Here is a 16,698-nt window from a genome sequence, read left to right as displayed (position 1 = left end):
TAAGTGGAAAAGTTCCTTCCTATCTATGTCCTTCATAATTTTGTACACCTCAATCCAGGCCCCCCCCCCCAACTCAGCCCTCTCTGTTCTAAGGTGAACAACCCTAGCCTAACCAGCCTTTCCTCATAGCTGAAACACTCCAGCCCAGGCAACATCTTGGTGAATCTCTTCTGCACCCTTTCTAGTGCAATCACTACAGGTGCAGAAGTAGGCAATTCGGCCCTTCAACCTCTTGACTTCCCAAAGCCTGTCCACCATCGCCGAGACACAAGTCAGCATTGTGATGGAATGCTCCCCACTTGCCTAGATGAGTGCAGCTCCAACAACACTCAAGAAGCTCATCCAGGACAATGCTGCCAGCTTGATTGGCGTCCCTTCCACAAACATTCACTCGTTCCACCATCGCTGAACAGAAGCAGCACTGTGTAACATCTACAGGATGTACTGGAGAAACTCACAAAGGCATCTTAGGCAGCTCCTTCCAAACCCATGACCACTACCATCTATAAGGACAAGGGTATCAGACACATGGGAACACCACCACTTGGAGGTTCCCCTCCAAGTCACTCACCATACTGACTTGGAAATATATTGGCTGTTCCATCACTGGATCAAAATCCTGGTAATCCCTTCCTTACAGCACTGTGGATGTACCTATTCCTCAAGGACTGCAGGGATTCGAGAAGGCAACTCACTACCACATTTTCAAGGGCAATTAGGGATGGACAATAAATGCTGGCCAAGCCAGCGATGCTCTCACCCCTTGAATAATTTTTTTAAAAACACAATGGAGTTGGTATATAATCATCACAATAATTCTCTCTTGATTACTTGTAACAAACCCAGACATGATATGTGGAAAACCCCAGTGTAGAGAGCTTTGGGAACCAATGTCGAACGTCATGGGGCAGCATGGTAGCACAAGTGGATAGCACTGTGGCTTCACAGTGCCAGGGTCCCAGGTTCGATTCCCCGCTGGGTCACTGTCTGTGCGGAGTCTGCACGTTCTCCCCGTGTCTGTGTGGGTTTCCTCCGGGTGCTCCGGTTTCCTCTCACAGTCCAAAGATGTGCAGGTTAGGTGGATTGGCCATGATAAATTGCCCTTAGTGTCCAAAAAGGTTAGGAGGGTTATTGAGGTACGGGGATAGGGTGGAAGTGAGGGCTTAAGTGGTTCGGTGCAGACTCGATGGGCCGAATGGCCTCCTTCTGCTCTGTATGTTCTATGTTCTATGTCACCCTCTCCCGCTTTACCACCTACCTCCCCAGGCCCTCACCTTCCACGTCATGTCAAAATGTTGAAATGAATCCAGAGACCAGTTCCTGACAGAATTGTGACTGTCTCTCAAAATTTCATACGGGCTAACTGACCTTTTGTTGTGGTTCACAGCCATTGTTCCATGATTTTATTATTTATTTCTCCATGGGATGTGGACGTCGCTGTCAATTAAACCTAGCATTTGTTGCACATCCCAAATTGTCCTTGAACTGAGTGGCATTTCAGAGGGCAGTTAAGAGTCAACCACATGGCTGAGGATCTTGAGGCACATGTAGGCCGGACCAGGTAAGGATGGCAGATTTCCTTCCCTGAAGGGGAGTCATGAACCAGATGGGTTTTCATGACAAACAATGATAGTCATAGAATCATAGAATTTACAGTGCAGAAGGAGGCCATTTGGCCCATCAAGTCAGCACCGGCCCATGCAAAGGGCACCCAACTTAAGCCCATGCCTTTATCCTACCCCTGGAACACAGTAACCCTACCTAACCTTTTGGACACTGAGGGGCAATTTTAGCATGGCCAATCTATCTAATCTGCATAATTTTTGAACTGTGGGAGGAAACCGGAGCACCCGGAAAAAATCCACGCAGACACGGGGAGAAAGTACAAACTCCACACAGTCACCCGAGACCGGAATTGAACCCAGGTCCCTGGATCTGTGAAGCAGTAGTGCTAATCACTGTGCCACCGTGCTGCCCTTTAAACAATCAAATTGAAACTTTTTTTTAAAAAACCTATCAATCTACTTATTTCTTCATTTTCATGCATTTGCTGTCAGGTATTTCCAACCAAATTTGTCTATATGCAGTTAGTCAGGTTAGAACCGCATCCTTTCACCAGTGGAGAACCTGCAGCATCGTCACTGGTGGGAGGCTGAAATTACAGCCTGACGATTTTCCATCGGCATCGAATTCATAAATGCCAAAATGAGGGCAGAAAATATAACTTTAAAACAAGGTTGAATGATTCCTGCCCAGCAGGAGGTGACTATTCCTCCAAGTCTAACGCTACCTCAGGAGAGGGAGATCTGCTGATTTGTAGCCTCTCTATCCTAAGCACCTGTACACGATGTGTACACAGCACAGGGATGAAATTGGGGAGTTCCTTGGAGTGCAGCTGTACCATGCGATGCATTTATACATTGAGCCATTGAATGAGCAAGAAAAATATATCCTACGGTACATTCTAATGGGGCAGGGGCAATAGGTAGAGGTAGAGGCAGGAAACCTCATCACACTGAAGAAGCATTTAGATGAGCACTTGGGATGCCATAGCATACAAGAATCCGGACAAAGTGCTGTGAAATGGGATGGGAATAGATAAATGCTTGATAGCCAGCACAAACATGATGGACTGAAGGGCCTATTTTGTGTTCTATAATACTCTATGACTCTAATTGACGCAAGAGCACAAATTTGGCTCAGCGAATGGTTAATTGACTCAAAGCAAATTTTTCTTCCAGAACTATCAATCACCTCCTTTGCAATTACAAGGCATTAGGTGCAAGTGCATTTATAAGATAACATCACTGACAGTAATTTCTCTTGACAAATTCAAGCCCCCTACTCTATAATTCGGCTGAGGTAGCCATTATTCACTGTGTGCTCGCGTTGTAGTCTAAATTTACTATCTCATAAATAATAAAGCGCATTAACATCGGCAATATAAATAAAATGTACGTTTCTGAGTGTTTTGTTTCCAGTTGTTTGATGATGCTGGGACATCAGAGAGCAGACAGGTAGCCTATTTTTTGTAATGAAGACAAGGACACAGTCTCATCTTCAACAGTTGTGATGTAATTAAGATTGCCTTCCTGCTGAAGCAGTCAATTCCCTCCACTGCTTTGCTTTACTATCCATTATCACTGCAGGAGCACTTACAATTGGAAATTCTTCTCCGTAATTACACAAAATATGAGTTAAACAAACCATTTGCTTGAGGCTTTTAGGAAGTCCTTCCCCAGCCGTAACTCAAGATCCAACAATGCAAGCAATATTTTCAAGATAGGGAATGTCCCGCAACAGAAGTGCACAAGGTGACAAATACTAACAGGAAGAGATTTGGGGAGGTGATCTCCAACAGTCGAAGTGACAGCTCTTGAGGCAGCTCTTGGAGGCAGATAGATAGATGAAGGGGTTCGATAGGATAGATACTAAGAAACGATTTCCTCTGGTAGGAAGAGTGTAGAACTAGAAGGCATAATCTTAAAAACAGGGCCAGGTCATTTTAGGAGGGCAATGAGGAGGCATTTGCTCACACACAGAGATCATAGAGATCTGGAACACTCTTGTTCAAAAATCTGTTGATGCTTTCAGGATTAGGATCAACAAGATTTTTCTTTGGTAACGGGGATCAAGGGGTATGGAGCAAAGGCAGGTAAATGGAATTGAGGTGCAGAACAGTCATTATCTGATTGAAATGGGGGAACGTGAAATGGTCGACTCCTGTCCCTGCTTCCATGACAAGGCTGCAGGGCTCAGAAAGAAAATTCCATTTCATAGAGAACTAAGGACTGAAGATACTGCCTCGAATGATGAAATGCAGGGAGCGGGAGATGTAAAGAAGGTCATGGTCAGAGCACAGAGGGATGATAGGGCAGCACGGACAGAACACAAGATGCAAGCATAACCATTCAATCCATTAGAATGCCCTGTTCTCAGACTCCTAAGCTCAGAATGATGCCGCACTTCTAACATGGAACCATGTTCAGTGGGATACGATTCCACAAGTAAACTGGGTCCTCACTTTCGAAACTCACTCCTATTTTATACACTCGGGTAAATTTGGAAACAAGTGATGACACCAATGTATATGGGCAGCACGGTAGCATTGTGGATAGCACAATTGCTTCACAGCTCCAGGGTCCCAGGTTCGATTCCGGCTTGGGTCACTGTCTGTGCGGAGTCTGCACATCCTCCCCACGTGTGCGTGGGTTTCCTCCGGGTGTTCCGGTTTCCTCCCACAGTCCAAAGATGTGCAGGTTAGGTGGATTAGCCATGATAAATTGCCCTTAGTGTCCAAAATTGCCCTTAGTGTTGGGTGGGGTTACTGGGTTATGGGGATAGGGTGGAGGTGTTGACCTTGGGTAGGGTGCTCTTTCCAAGAGCCGGTGCAGACTCGATGGGCCGAATGGCCTCCTTCTGCACTGTAAATTCTATGATAATCTATGTGGGCTGAGAAATTAGCTTTGCCAGCAGAAGAGAAGTGGAGAAAAAAAATCCATGCCTCACACCTGTTTTGCCCATAGCAGGCAAGAAATTAAACTAGCGTGAGCAGTAAAACAGCAATCTCCTGAGAAACAGCCATCAATGGTGCGAATTGGAATGCATGAGTTGGACTCAACAGTTGACAGTTGGATCTCCATGAAGCAGTCCAAATTCAGTCATACTTGGACACCGTTATTCAGTGACACTGGTGAGGGAATTGGTAATGAGGCCAAGATTATTGTCTGCTGCTGGAATGGTTTAAAAGGACCCACAGTCTTACACCATGCTTCTCATTCTTTCTTTGGTTGGCCCGTATCCAGAGAAACCCTTCATCATATTTAAAACTGTCCAAAAGAAATGATTGAGAATTCCAACAAAGTGGTGTTTCAGTGTGCCTGACATGGAGTGCATTTTGCCTCTCCAGAAACATGTTCTACTTCTTAAAAGCGCAAAGCAATTAAATACAGACGGAATCAATAGACAAGTCCTGAGGACCCCAAGTGTGTATTGTTATCTCGCTGGAATGAACTGGCAATAAAGTGCAGTGTTGGAAATTACAAAGCAATGGTAATGCTTGTGCAGCTGAGACCCTGTATATTGACACACAGGCTACTATAGCATTAAGTTTTACTTTATTCGTTCATGGAAAAAACCCTCATTTGCAGTGACAGGACTAACTTTCCAGAGCCCATCAAAAAGCCAGACTGGCATCCTGGAATACAGTAGATCAGGCATTGTCAAAGTCGGGGGTGTAACTCTTGGGTGGTGTGGTGAAACCGCGTGTTGTACAGCATTGCCACTATATTACATGTTGTACGGTTTTGGCTCTGCCCGTGGCTCCTCCTCCAAGGGCCTGGGTATATAAGCTGCCGACCTCTCACACTGCCTCATTTTGGGGCACGCTACCAGCTCTGTTGTAAGTCAATTAAAGCCAGAGTTAATTTACTCTGCGTTTTCCATCTTAATTGATGGCATATCAGGTGGGTCACGGGCTGGTGTCGGGAGGGTCGCGGCGCCATCCGTCGGGGGCTCCCGCAACAACCGCAGCAGCCGGTTTTTAATAATGCCGGCTGCAAGCGGCCTTCAAAATGGCCACGAACATATTAAAAAATGCAGCCGCACTGCGCATGCGTGGCCGCTCATCGGTGCGGAGAGGGCACACATGCGCAGTGCGGCCGCATTTTAAAAAATCCGGTCGCAGCCTTTTTGAAGGCCGTTCGCAGCCGGCATTGTCTGCAAAATGTTCGGGAGAATGATGTGATTGGTTGCTTTCTGAACTTTGATGCTGATGACGTGGAAGTCTCTGAATCCAAGAATGGTGAGTGATACAGCGATGGTTTCATTGCAGCTGTAACTTCAACCAAGCGATGCCAACTTTTTTAATCTTGATTTTTAAACATTCCAAAACAACGTGCCTGCAGTTCGTATTTGGAAGCTTTATCAATTAATTGATTTTTAAGAGTCTTTTATTTTTTTACATTTTTAATTGTAATGTTTAGGTGAAATGTGGTGAACCTCCAATTTCTAGAGGATGAAAACATTTTCAGTTTCTGCATTTTTTTCCTGTTAAACTTTATCAAATAAACCCCACCCCCCTCACCCCCCCGAATTTGTAAAACAAATACCGGCTGCTGCGGCTCTTGCCTGCGAATTTGCGCAATCGGAGATGCAGAAGATTTATTTTTAAATTCTTCCTGCCTGAAGGGAGGTAGAGAGCAGGGCACGCCCCCCCCCGAACGTCACCATCAGGTGCTTTGGGCGCGATTGCGATTCCTCCATTTTGTCAGCAGCAAACAGAGTAAGAGAAAATGGTGGGCCGCGAAGGTCGGCCGGCGTGGGTCGCGAAGGTCGGCCAGCGTGGGTCGCGAAGGTCGGCCGGCGTGGGTCGCAAAGGTCGGCCAGTGTGCGTCGCGAAGGTCGGCCGGCGTGGGTCGCGAAGGTCGGCCAGCGTGGGTCGCGAAGGTCGGCCGGCGTGGGTCGCAAAGGTCGGCCAGTGTGGGTCGCGAAGGTCGGGCGGCGTGAGTCGCGAAGGTCGGCCGGCGTGGGTCGCGAAGGTCGGCCGGCGTGGGTCGCGAAGGTCAGCCGGGTTGGGTCCCGAAGATTGGCCGGTTGGTAAAAATGGGTCCCCGGAAAAAAAGTTTGAAAAACACTGCAGTAGATTGCTTTGCTCAAATATCAGATTACCAAATCAACACCAGGGGTTCAGCCGGATTTCTCACTCCCATCCTCCAAGTATGCCGCCTTGAACCCAACCCAACCCCAAAATGACTCCACCAATCCCATGATTCTAATGGGAATCTGTTGCTCTCATTAGACACAGTGAAGGAAGTAGGTTTATAATCTCGAGGATTAGAATACAAGATGGTAGACGTTATGTACAGCTATGCAAGGCCCTTCATTTCTTCATTCTTTCATGGCATGTGGCCGTTGGTGGCAGGGTCAGCATTTGTTGCTCATCACGAATTGCTGTGCCTATTCAGTTAAGAGTCAGCCATATTGCTGGAGTCACATGTAGGCCAGACCAGATAAGGATGGCAGATTTCCCTCCCTAAATGAATCAGATGGGTTTTTTCAACAATTTGTGACAGTTGCCATGTCTTTTTACTGAGACTAGCTTTCAATTCCAGATTTAATTAATTGAATTTAAATTCCACCAGCTGCTACGGTGGGATTTGAACACCTGTCCCTAGGGCGCGAGTCTCTGGTTTATCAGTCCAGTGATATCACCATTATGCCAATATTTTGCCCCCCCCCAACCTCTGACCACACCTGGAGTACAATGAGCAGTTCTGGGGACCATATAATGTCCTTGAAGGGGGTGCGGCGGAGATTTACACAGAAGCGAAGGGTTGAATTATGCAGAGAGATCACACAATTTTTATTCTCTGGAATTTGGCAGGTTATGGGGCTGATTTGATCAGGATTTTCAAGTAATTAGGAAAGCTAATAGAATGTTACCATTCACTGTGAGGGGAATTGGATACAGAAGTAGGGAGGTCATGCTTCAGTTGTGCAGGGCTGTAGTGAGGCCACATTTGGAGTGCTGTGTACAGTATTGGTCACCTTATTTCAGGAAGGATGGTAGCAGTTCAGAGAAGGTTTATCAGACAAATACTTGGAATGGGTGGGTAGTCTTATGAAGAAACGTTAGACTTGTAACCGCTAGAGTTTAGAAGAGCAAGAGGCAACTTGATTGAAACATACAAGATCCTGAGGGGTCTTCTTGACCGGGTGGATGAAGAGAACCTTGTGGGAAAATCTAGGACTAGCGGTCACTGTTTAAAAATAAGGGGCAGCCCATATAGGACAGAAAGGAGGTGATATTATTTTACTCAGAGGGTGGTGAATCTTTGGAACTCTCTTTCAGGAAAGGTGGCAGAAGCAGTCTTCGAATAATTTTCAGACAGATGCAGTTAGATTCTTTGTAAGCATAGGAGGTGATATTTTATCGGGAGTAGGTGGGATGCAGATTTGAGGTGGCTATCAGATCAGCCATGATCTTATTGAATGGCGGAGCAGTCTCAAGGGGCCGACTCCTGCTCCTTGTTCATACATTCGTAAGATATTAACTAAAAGCTATTTCTGCTGCTTGGGGAGTGCAGAACTAGACAGGCTGGTCTCTGTTCCCGTCGGCAGCTCACCCCCCGCCCTCGGGTTTCCTGGAGACGTGCTGGCTTCAATGGGAAATCCCATTGAGAAGCGGTGGGACTAGGGAGTTCCGCTGACAGCGAATGGCGCGCCACCGAGAAACACAAGGCTGGGGGACTGGAGAATCCAGACCCTGGTCTATAAATTGCAATTGATTCTAGGCCAAGTGTTACTTTGAAATCTGAGATTGATACATTTCTATTAAAGGAAATGGAACAAAAACGGGAATATGGAGTTAGGTGGCAGGTCAGCCATGATCTTAATGAATGGTGAAGCAGGCTTCCATTCAATGGAAAGACCATTGTAGGGTATTTGAAATTGCCCTCCTTTCTATAAAATGGTAGCCAGCATTTTTGCTTCCAAGTTGCAATTAGAAAATCTGCCATAGGCATCTTGTTTGAAAGCTCGGCAAGTTGCAATACTTTATGTTAATCCTATAAAACGCGTTTCCATTACTTATTGTGTCAGGTGATAGTCTCTACCTACCATAACAAATAAGATGTCCTGAGGTTAAGAGTGAAAGGAATCTAATATTTAAAGTGGTGGATTGAATCACATATGGATATTGCCACATGCATTTTTCAATGAATCGATGATGATTGGATCTGTTTGGCAGGGTAGAAATCATTAAAATGTTAACACCTGGAGCCAAACTACTTATTAATGTATGAATTGAATTGTGGAATGCCAGAAATACACAGAAGGCGCTGTACCAGCTGTTATAAAGAAGGTCACCACTTTAAATGTAAGCGTCTTGTCAAAATCAGAAATCAGCTGAACACAGGTTTGACAGCATCTATAAAGAGAACAATTTGCAACTTTACATTGTCTGAAATGTAACAAAATGTCTCTATGGGAATAGAAAAAAAACAGGAAGGCAGGCCCCATGTTGTGGCAGGAGATGGGTTAGAGGGAGATGACGGAAGGCAAAGTCTAAGCAATAGGGTTTTTTAACATGGCTTTTGAAGTGGGTGGGAGGGGGGTGCGAGAGTAAGATGACAAGGGGAGGGGTTTAGGAAGGTTGTTCCAGATGTTTGGGGGCTAAATGCTGGTAGGTGTTTCCACCAAAGACGTGACAGCGGACGGTGAGGTTGCAAAGCAGGTGCTGGTCACAAGAGAAGAAGGGGGCCGTGTTCAAGCTGGGTGTTCCATGATACTCGAGGAGATTAGAAGACCATAAGGCATAGGAGCACAATTAGACCACTCGGCCAATTGAGTCTGCTCCCACCATTCAGTCATGGCTGATAATTTTCTCATTCCCATTCTCCTGCCTTCTCCCCATAACCCCTGATCCCCTGATTCAAGGTGGGGCTTCACTCAGAGTGGATGCGAGAGTCAGAGCTGGGTTATTAGGGTGAAGAGGTGTCATCGATGCTGTCAGCATCTGGACGTTAGAGGGTGTCAATGTGCGGCAACGATCTGTATTTGTAGATGATCAAACAAGAGAATCATGGTTCTGATGAAAGTAAAAAGGGTAGTGAAAGTTAACTCTCTCCCCCAAAAAGTGGTGGATCTTGAGTCAATTTAGAATGCTAAAACTGCAATTTTTGTCATGTAGGAAGGAAAGAACTGCCTTTCATATCTGCAAATGTCTCAAAGAATCTTACAGCCAATGAAGTTGTTTCAACTGCAGCCACTGTTGTGTTGGAGGAAATACAGCAACCACTTTTCACACAGCAAACTCACAAATAATGAGCAGACAATCTGTTTTTGATGATATTGATTGGGGGCCGAGACACCAGGCATGCTCCCCTGCCCTTCTTCAGCAAACTGCCACGTCATCATGTACACCCATGTGAGAGGACATAAAGCCTCCGTTAGCATCCCATCTGAAAGATGGCACCTCTGACACAGCAGCCCTCCCTCAGTACTGTATTTTGTGTCCAGCCCTGGACCTAAGCTTCTTCTGAAGAAGGGTCATAGTTGACTCAAAACATTTCTCTCTCTACAGCTGCTGCCAGGCCTGCTGGGTATTTCCAGCACTTTCTGTTTTTATTTCAGATTTTGAGCAGTATTTTATTATTATTCCCCCCCGCCCTCGCCCCCCCCCCCCCCCCCCCCCCCCCCCCGCCATTTGTTCCTTGTGCCATACAAGGCAAATGCCAGATCTCTGCTGTTCCTAGATGAGTGCTAGGACAGGTAGAGACATATAGGAACCTTCTGTTCTACCATTACAAGGCATCAGAACTCCACAGGATTGTGATTTTAAAACTTCACAATTTTTTCCTTTCCCTTTAGTTTAGACAGCACTCTACTACATTTGTCATTGTTTTTACTTCTCATGCAGTAAGCTCCGGGATTCTTCACTTACACTTTTCCACCTCTCTATCTTTATTTTCCCCTTCACAACGCTCCTTCAAGCCTATTTTATTTTAACCATAGAATCTCTACAGTGCAGAAGGAGGCCATGCAGCCCATCGAGTCTGAAAGGGCACTCTACCCTGGGCCACTCCCCCATCCACCCCACCCTGTCCCGTAACGCCGTAGACTAACCTACACATTGCTGGGCACTAAAGGGCATTTTCACATGGCCAATCCAGCTAAACTGCACATCTTTGGACTGTGGGGGGAAACCGGAGCACCCAGAGAAAATGTTAAAACTGATGTATGCATTTAGTAAGGGTATTGAGGGACCATAGAATCCCTACAGTGCAGAGAGAGAGAGGCCATTCGGCCCATCGAGTCTGCACCGACCCACCAAAAGAGCACCCCTAACCTAGGCCCACTCCCCCGCCCAATCCCAGTAACCCCACCTAATCGTTTGACCATAAGGGGCAATTTAGCAGATCCGATCCACCTAATCTGCACATCTTTGAACAGTGAGAGGAAAATGGAAGATCTGGAAGAAATCCACGCAGACACGGGGAGAATGTGCAAACTCCACACAGTCACCCAAGGCCAGAATCGAACCCGGGTCCCTGGCGCTGTGAGGCAGCAGTGCTATCCACTGTGCCACCGTGGAACCAAAGAAGGCAGGTGGGGTTCAACTGCCGAACGAGCTATCCTAACTGAATGGTGGGAGAGGCTTGAGGAGCGAAAGGCTTAATCATGGTCCCATCAATGTTTCTATAAAAAGAGCAGTGGGGTTTCGGGAGAGAAGTTCAGAAATACAGAAGGAGATATCTTAAAATTACAGCTGGGCAATTCAAGAGTAATATCAGGAAGCATTTCTTCGCAAACGGGCAGTAAAAATCTGGAACTCTCGCCGCCAAAAGATTGTGGTTGCTGAACCATTCGAGACTCAGTTTTCTTCATTAATATTATCAAGGAGTAAAGCAAAGCTGGGTAATGGGGGAATGAGATAAAGAGCAGTCATGATCTAATTGAATGACAGCACAGATTTGAGGGGTTGAATGTCCTTCTCCTGTGCTTCTTCCTTCTTGACATGCTGTAACTCTGTACCTCCACTCTACTGCTCTGACCGCATGTAGTATAGCCATAAGTAAAGCAAATCAGCATGTCACTACAGACAAAACCGTCTATTACAAAACCGTGCACAATGTAGAAACACACAGAGTCCATTTGTTATTTTCAAACTGCCGTTTGTCAGACCAAATGTAATATTTAAAATGTAATAATATTACTCCTTTAAAAACAAACTATGATACTGTCTATCTCCTGAGCTTCTGTAATGGTGTTCCCTATCTGCTGCCCCCAAGCTAATCCTTTATAGAAATTATTTTTTTGAAACAATGGATAAGGCGCAGGGTAGGTTCAATCAGATGTGTTACCAGATTACAGCGAGAGAAGTGAAATTGTTTTGCTAGGCGTTGAAAGGGTTAAGGGATAACCTGACAGAGATCTTCAAAAATGTGGAAGTGCTCACAGGGGAGATTGTAGCAGGTGAATTCTACTGGTCAGAATAATGGGGCGGGGGGGGGGGGGGGGGGGGGGGGGGGGGGGAGATGCCCCTTAAATGTCACTATCGTCCCTGCTTCCACCACCTCCTCCGGTAGCGAGTTCCAGGCACCCACTACCCTCTGCGTAAAAAAATTGCCTCGTACATCTACTCTAAACCTTGCCCCTCTCACCTTAAACCTACACCCCCTAGTAATTGACCCCTCTACCCTGGGAAAAGCCTCTGACTATCCACTCTGTCTATGCCCCTCATAATTTTGTAGACCTCTATCAGGTCGCCCCTCAACCTCCTTCGTTCCAGTGAGAACAAACCGAGTTTATTCAACCGCTCCTCATAGCTAATGCCCTCCATACCAGGCAACATTCTGGTAAATCTCTTCTGCACCCTCTCTAAAGCCTCCGCATCCTTCTGGTAGTGTGGCGACCAGAATTGAACACTATACTCCAAGTGTGGCCTAACTAAGGTTCTATACAGCTGCAACATGACTTGCCAATTCTTATACTCAATGCCCCGGCCAATGAAGGCAAGCATGCCGTATGCCTTCTTGACTACCTTCTCCACCTGTGTTGCCCCTTTCAGTGACCTGTGGGCCTGTACTCCTAGATCTCTTTGACTTTCAATACTCTTGAGGGTTCTACCATTCACTGTATATTCCCTATCTGCATTGGACCTTCCAAAATGCATGACCTCACATTTGTCCGGATTAAACTCCATCTGCCATCTCTCCGCCCAAGTCTCCAAACAATCTAAATCCTGCTGTATCCTCTGACAGTCCTCAGAGAATATCACAAAGAATAAAGGGATGTTGGAAAGGGGGGATGTACACAGGGGGTGGTTCAAATCTATCTCTGCCCCAGCCTCCACCCACCTGCTGCTACACTCCTCAGCTGGGTCTTTGTAACCTCTGGGCTTGTTTGGTCACACCTCTGGATGGTCCCCACCTTTCCACCCTTTGAGATCATCTGCAACCCCACTACCCATGCCTTAACTCACCGCAAGTCTTGTCCCCCTATTGCCCCGATGCTCGCAGATCTAACTGGCTCCCTCCCAGTCAAGCAATATCTTGGTTTTAAAATTCTCATCCTTGTTTTCAAGTCCCCTCGTTGCCCTTCCCCCCCCCCCCCCCCCCCCTATCTCCGTGATCTCCTCCAGCCTCACAGCTCCCTGAAAACTCTCTGCTCTTGCAACTGATGCCTGGTTTGATCGCTCCGTTGGTGGCAGTGCCCTGAGCTGCAAGGCCCGAGGTTCGGGGCTCCTTTGCTGAACCTTTCCACCTCTCTACCACACCACTCCCATCCTCCTTAAAACCTGCCTCTTTGACCAAGGCTGTGCCTTTCTGCAAGTTGCCTGGCACGCCTGTTTGACATCAGCTTTCCCACAACTTTTGGTTTTGCTCATGTCCAAAAGCGTATCTCCCTGGTTCCCTCATTGATTAACAGCAGCTTAAGATGCATTTCTGAATTGCATCGATGGCGGGCTGGCTGGACAAGTCGTGTCTGGCGCCTGGCAAATTTCATTCTTGCACCAAATGGGAATCACACACACACACACACACATGGTCAAAGCCCTTCTGCATCTTGCAAATGAATACGCCCCAACCTCTTCTTCACATCCCAATGCCACGCCGTATTCGGGGGGGGGGCAATTTTAGATTTCACTCCTCACCGCAGCTCTCTGCATTTGACCCCGCAGCCACATCTACATTGTTGTCACCACCCTTCCCCAGCTTCGCTCCTGCTTCGCAAACTGTTTCAACAGGTCAGCTGAAGCTCAGAGCAGCACCTGCGGGCGGATCCCAACCTAGTTAACTCGCAACGTTTAAGTCAAAACAAAAAATATCAAACTTGCCCCGCCGAATCCAACATCATTAACACCGTGAAGCCACAAAGTGTAATCTCCTGCTTGCCCCCCCCCCCCTCCCAGCAGAGCTGGCTGAGTTGATGGCCCAGTGCTGAGCCCCCTGAAGCAGGTTGGATCGGGGTCTGAACTGATAACTCCATCAGTCACCAAAGGCGTACCTCGCGGCTCGCGGAATGAAACACAGCGTGAGAGAGAAACACTTCCAGCTAATTAGGGGAGGAAATGGCACAGCGGCGAATGAGATGATTAGAAACCCGAGGGGCCCCGTAAATAAAACGTCTTCTGCAGAAACTCACATCCGACTAAACAGTGCATCTACCTTGCAAACGGTTAACTACGATTTATATGCAGACTTTTAATTATTTGATGTGCAAACGATGTACGTATTTCCCACATAGATCTGATGCAATACTTGTCACTGAGAAGGGTAAATAGGTACATGGCATTGCCCTGTACAGCAGTGCACAGCAAGGAGATAAATGTGGACGGGAGTCACAGTATACACATATTGCAAGTCTATACAATATATAGATGGCAAGCGTATATTGCTGGCTGTCCTATAAACTCAAACGTAGTGTTTAGAAGGTGGTTGTATAGGATGTTGTCTATGAGCACAGAGAATGTAGATCATCAATTGAAAAGGATGCTGTCTTTTTCCAACCACCCACACAGCATATAGATGGTCAGTGGATAGGATACTGGCTGCCCTTTCTCAGCACATACACGGTATTTAGAAGGCAATTGTATAGGGTGCTGATAGTTTATGAGCACTCAGTACGCAGATCGCCACCTTGTTGGATGCTGATTGTCTATAAGCACTCAGTGTACAGATGGTTAAATTGTAGGACGATGGCTGCCTATAGCATGCACACGGTATATAGATGGTCAGTAAATATGATACTGACATAATATATAAATGGTAAATATTTAGGATGTTAGCCGCTTCTAAGCACGCAGGCAGTAAGTCTATAGGATCTTGGCTGTCTATAAGCATACACAGTATATAGGTGGTCATTGCATGGGATGCAGTCTGTCAATAAGTACACACACAGTATACAGATGGTGAATGCATAGGATGCTTCTAATCTATATGCACATATACAATATACAGATGTTGAATGTATAGGGTGATGGCTGTCTATAAGCACACACAGTATACAAATGGTGAATGAATAGGATTCTTGCTATCTATATGCACATATGTAATATTGAATTGTGTAGGACAGTGATTGTTTATAAGGACACAGTATGCAAATGGTGAATGAATAGGATTCTTGCTGTCTATATGCACATATGTAATATTGAATTGTGTAGGACAGTGATTGTTTATAAGGACACAGTATGCAAATGGTGAATGAATAGGATTCTTGCTGTCTATATGCACATATGTAATATTGAATTATGTAGGACAGTGGTTGTTTATAAGGACACAGTATACAAATGGTAAATGAATAGGATTCTTGCTGTCTATATGCACATATGTAACATTGAATTATGTAGGACAGTGGTTGTTTATAAGGACACACAGTATAGAAATGATGAATGAATAGGATTCATGCAGTGTATATGCACATAGATAACCCTAAATTGTGTAGGATAGTTGCTGCTATAAGCACACGCAGTATATTGATGGTAAATGTATATAGGATGCTGGCTGTCTATAGGATGAAGTGCAGTGATTGCAGATGAGTATGAAAGCTGCTACTTAACCAGGCCTTGACTCGGATTTTCACCTCCCCCTCCTGGGGTTCGGGCATGGGCTTCTTGGCCACCCTCAGTTTGTTTAACCCCCCGAATGCGGAGAGGATGACGGCTCGGATCTCCTTGGCGTCGCCCAGCGCACTGCCGCGCTCCCTGGGCGCATCCTTCTCGATCATGTGCTCCGTCTCCTCGCTTTTATCCACCCCTTCGTTAGCCATGGGGAAAGCGCTGGGCTGGGGGATGCTGACCCGGAATGTCTCACTCCCTCTGTCTGTCTGTCTGTGTCTCCCTCCAACAGACAGTGCCGGTCCACACTGCCCACTTGAGCTGCAAATGAAGCGAAGCGACAGCGCTGGCGCAGACAGTCAGACGGGTCGTATTGTAGCGAGTATAACCCGCGGTGGGATGTGCTCTCCTCTGTGCAAAGTTATTGTGGATGCGGGGGTTGAGTGGTGTTTGGGGGGCGGGGGCTCCCTGTCACAATTTTTTTTAAAAACCCTGACAAATATGCAACGCTGAAATGATACTTTATAATAACAATCTTAATTGTCACAAGTAGGCTTACATTAACACTGCAATGAAGTTACTGTGAAAAGCCCCTAGTCGCCACACTCCAGCGCCTGTTCGGATACACAGAGGGGGAATTCAGAATGTCCAATTCACCTAGCAGCACGTCTTCTGAGAGGAAACCGGAGTACCCGGAGGAAACCCACGCAGACACGGGGAGAACGTGCAGACTCCGCACAGTCTGTGACCCAAGCCAGGAATCGAACCCGCGAGCGGTGAAGCAACAGCGCTAACCACTGTGCTACCATGCTGCCCGATACTTGAGATAGGCGTTGACTTTTGAAAGCCCAACTTTGCCAATTCAGAGAGGAGTTTGGTCCCACCGGGCCAGTCACGGCAGCCTCTGCTGTCATTTCGGATTTACACGTGGTTTTCAGCTTAGATTTTCTTCCTGTGACACCATACCTGGAAGATAAGCAGCACACCCTCCCGCTGCGGATCTGCCCCTCCATCTCACTCTGGAGGTTTGAAGGTGAAAATTTGATCTCTTCGGCCAGAATCTCGGGCCGTCGGGATCACTTTTCCCGCTGGCAGCGCAACGCGGCGTGGGGTGGTTTCAATGGGAAATCCCGTTGACA

General features: G+C 46.6%; 1 protein-coding gene across 1 annotated transcript in view; it reads right to left on the bottom strand.

Annotated features, from left to right (window-relative positions):
* The window catches only part of LOC140430373 (synaptic vesicle membrane protein VAT-1 homolog-like), a 196,671-nt gene extending 180,766 nt beyond the window's left edge, over positions 1-15,905 (bottom strand). Inside the window, exon 1 of the mRNA XM_072517832.1 lies at positions 15,563-15,905. Within this exon, the coding sequence (XP_072373933.1) occupies positions 15,563-15,771 (209 nt within the window). The 5' untranslated portion in view covers positions 15,772-15,905. The remainder of the gene's footprint in view (positions 1-15,562) is intronic.
* Between the last annotated feature and the right edge of the window lie 793 nt (positions 15,906-16,698).

The sequence above is a fragment of the Scyliorhinus torazame genome, chromosome 10 (genome assembly GCF_047496885.1).
Source record: "Scyliorhinus torazame isolate Kashiwa2021f chromosome 10, sScyTor2.1, whole genome shotgun sequence".
Classification (NCBI taxonomy): Eukaryota; Metazoa; Chordata; class Chondrichthyes; order Carcharhiniformes; family Scyliorhinidae; genus Scyliorhinus; species Scyliorhinus torazame.
The sequence above is the reverse complement of the archived record's forward strand: the minus strand, read 5'-3'. Positions and strand labels throughout refer to the sequence as shown.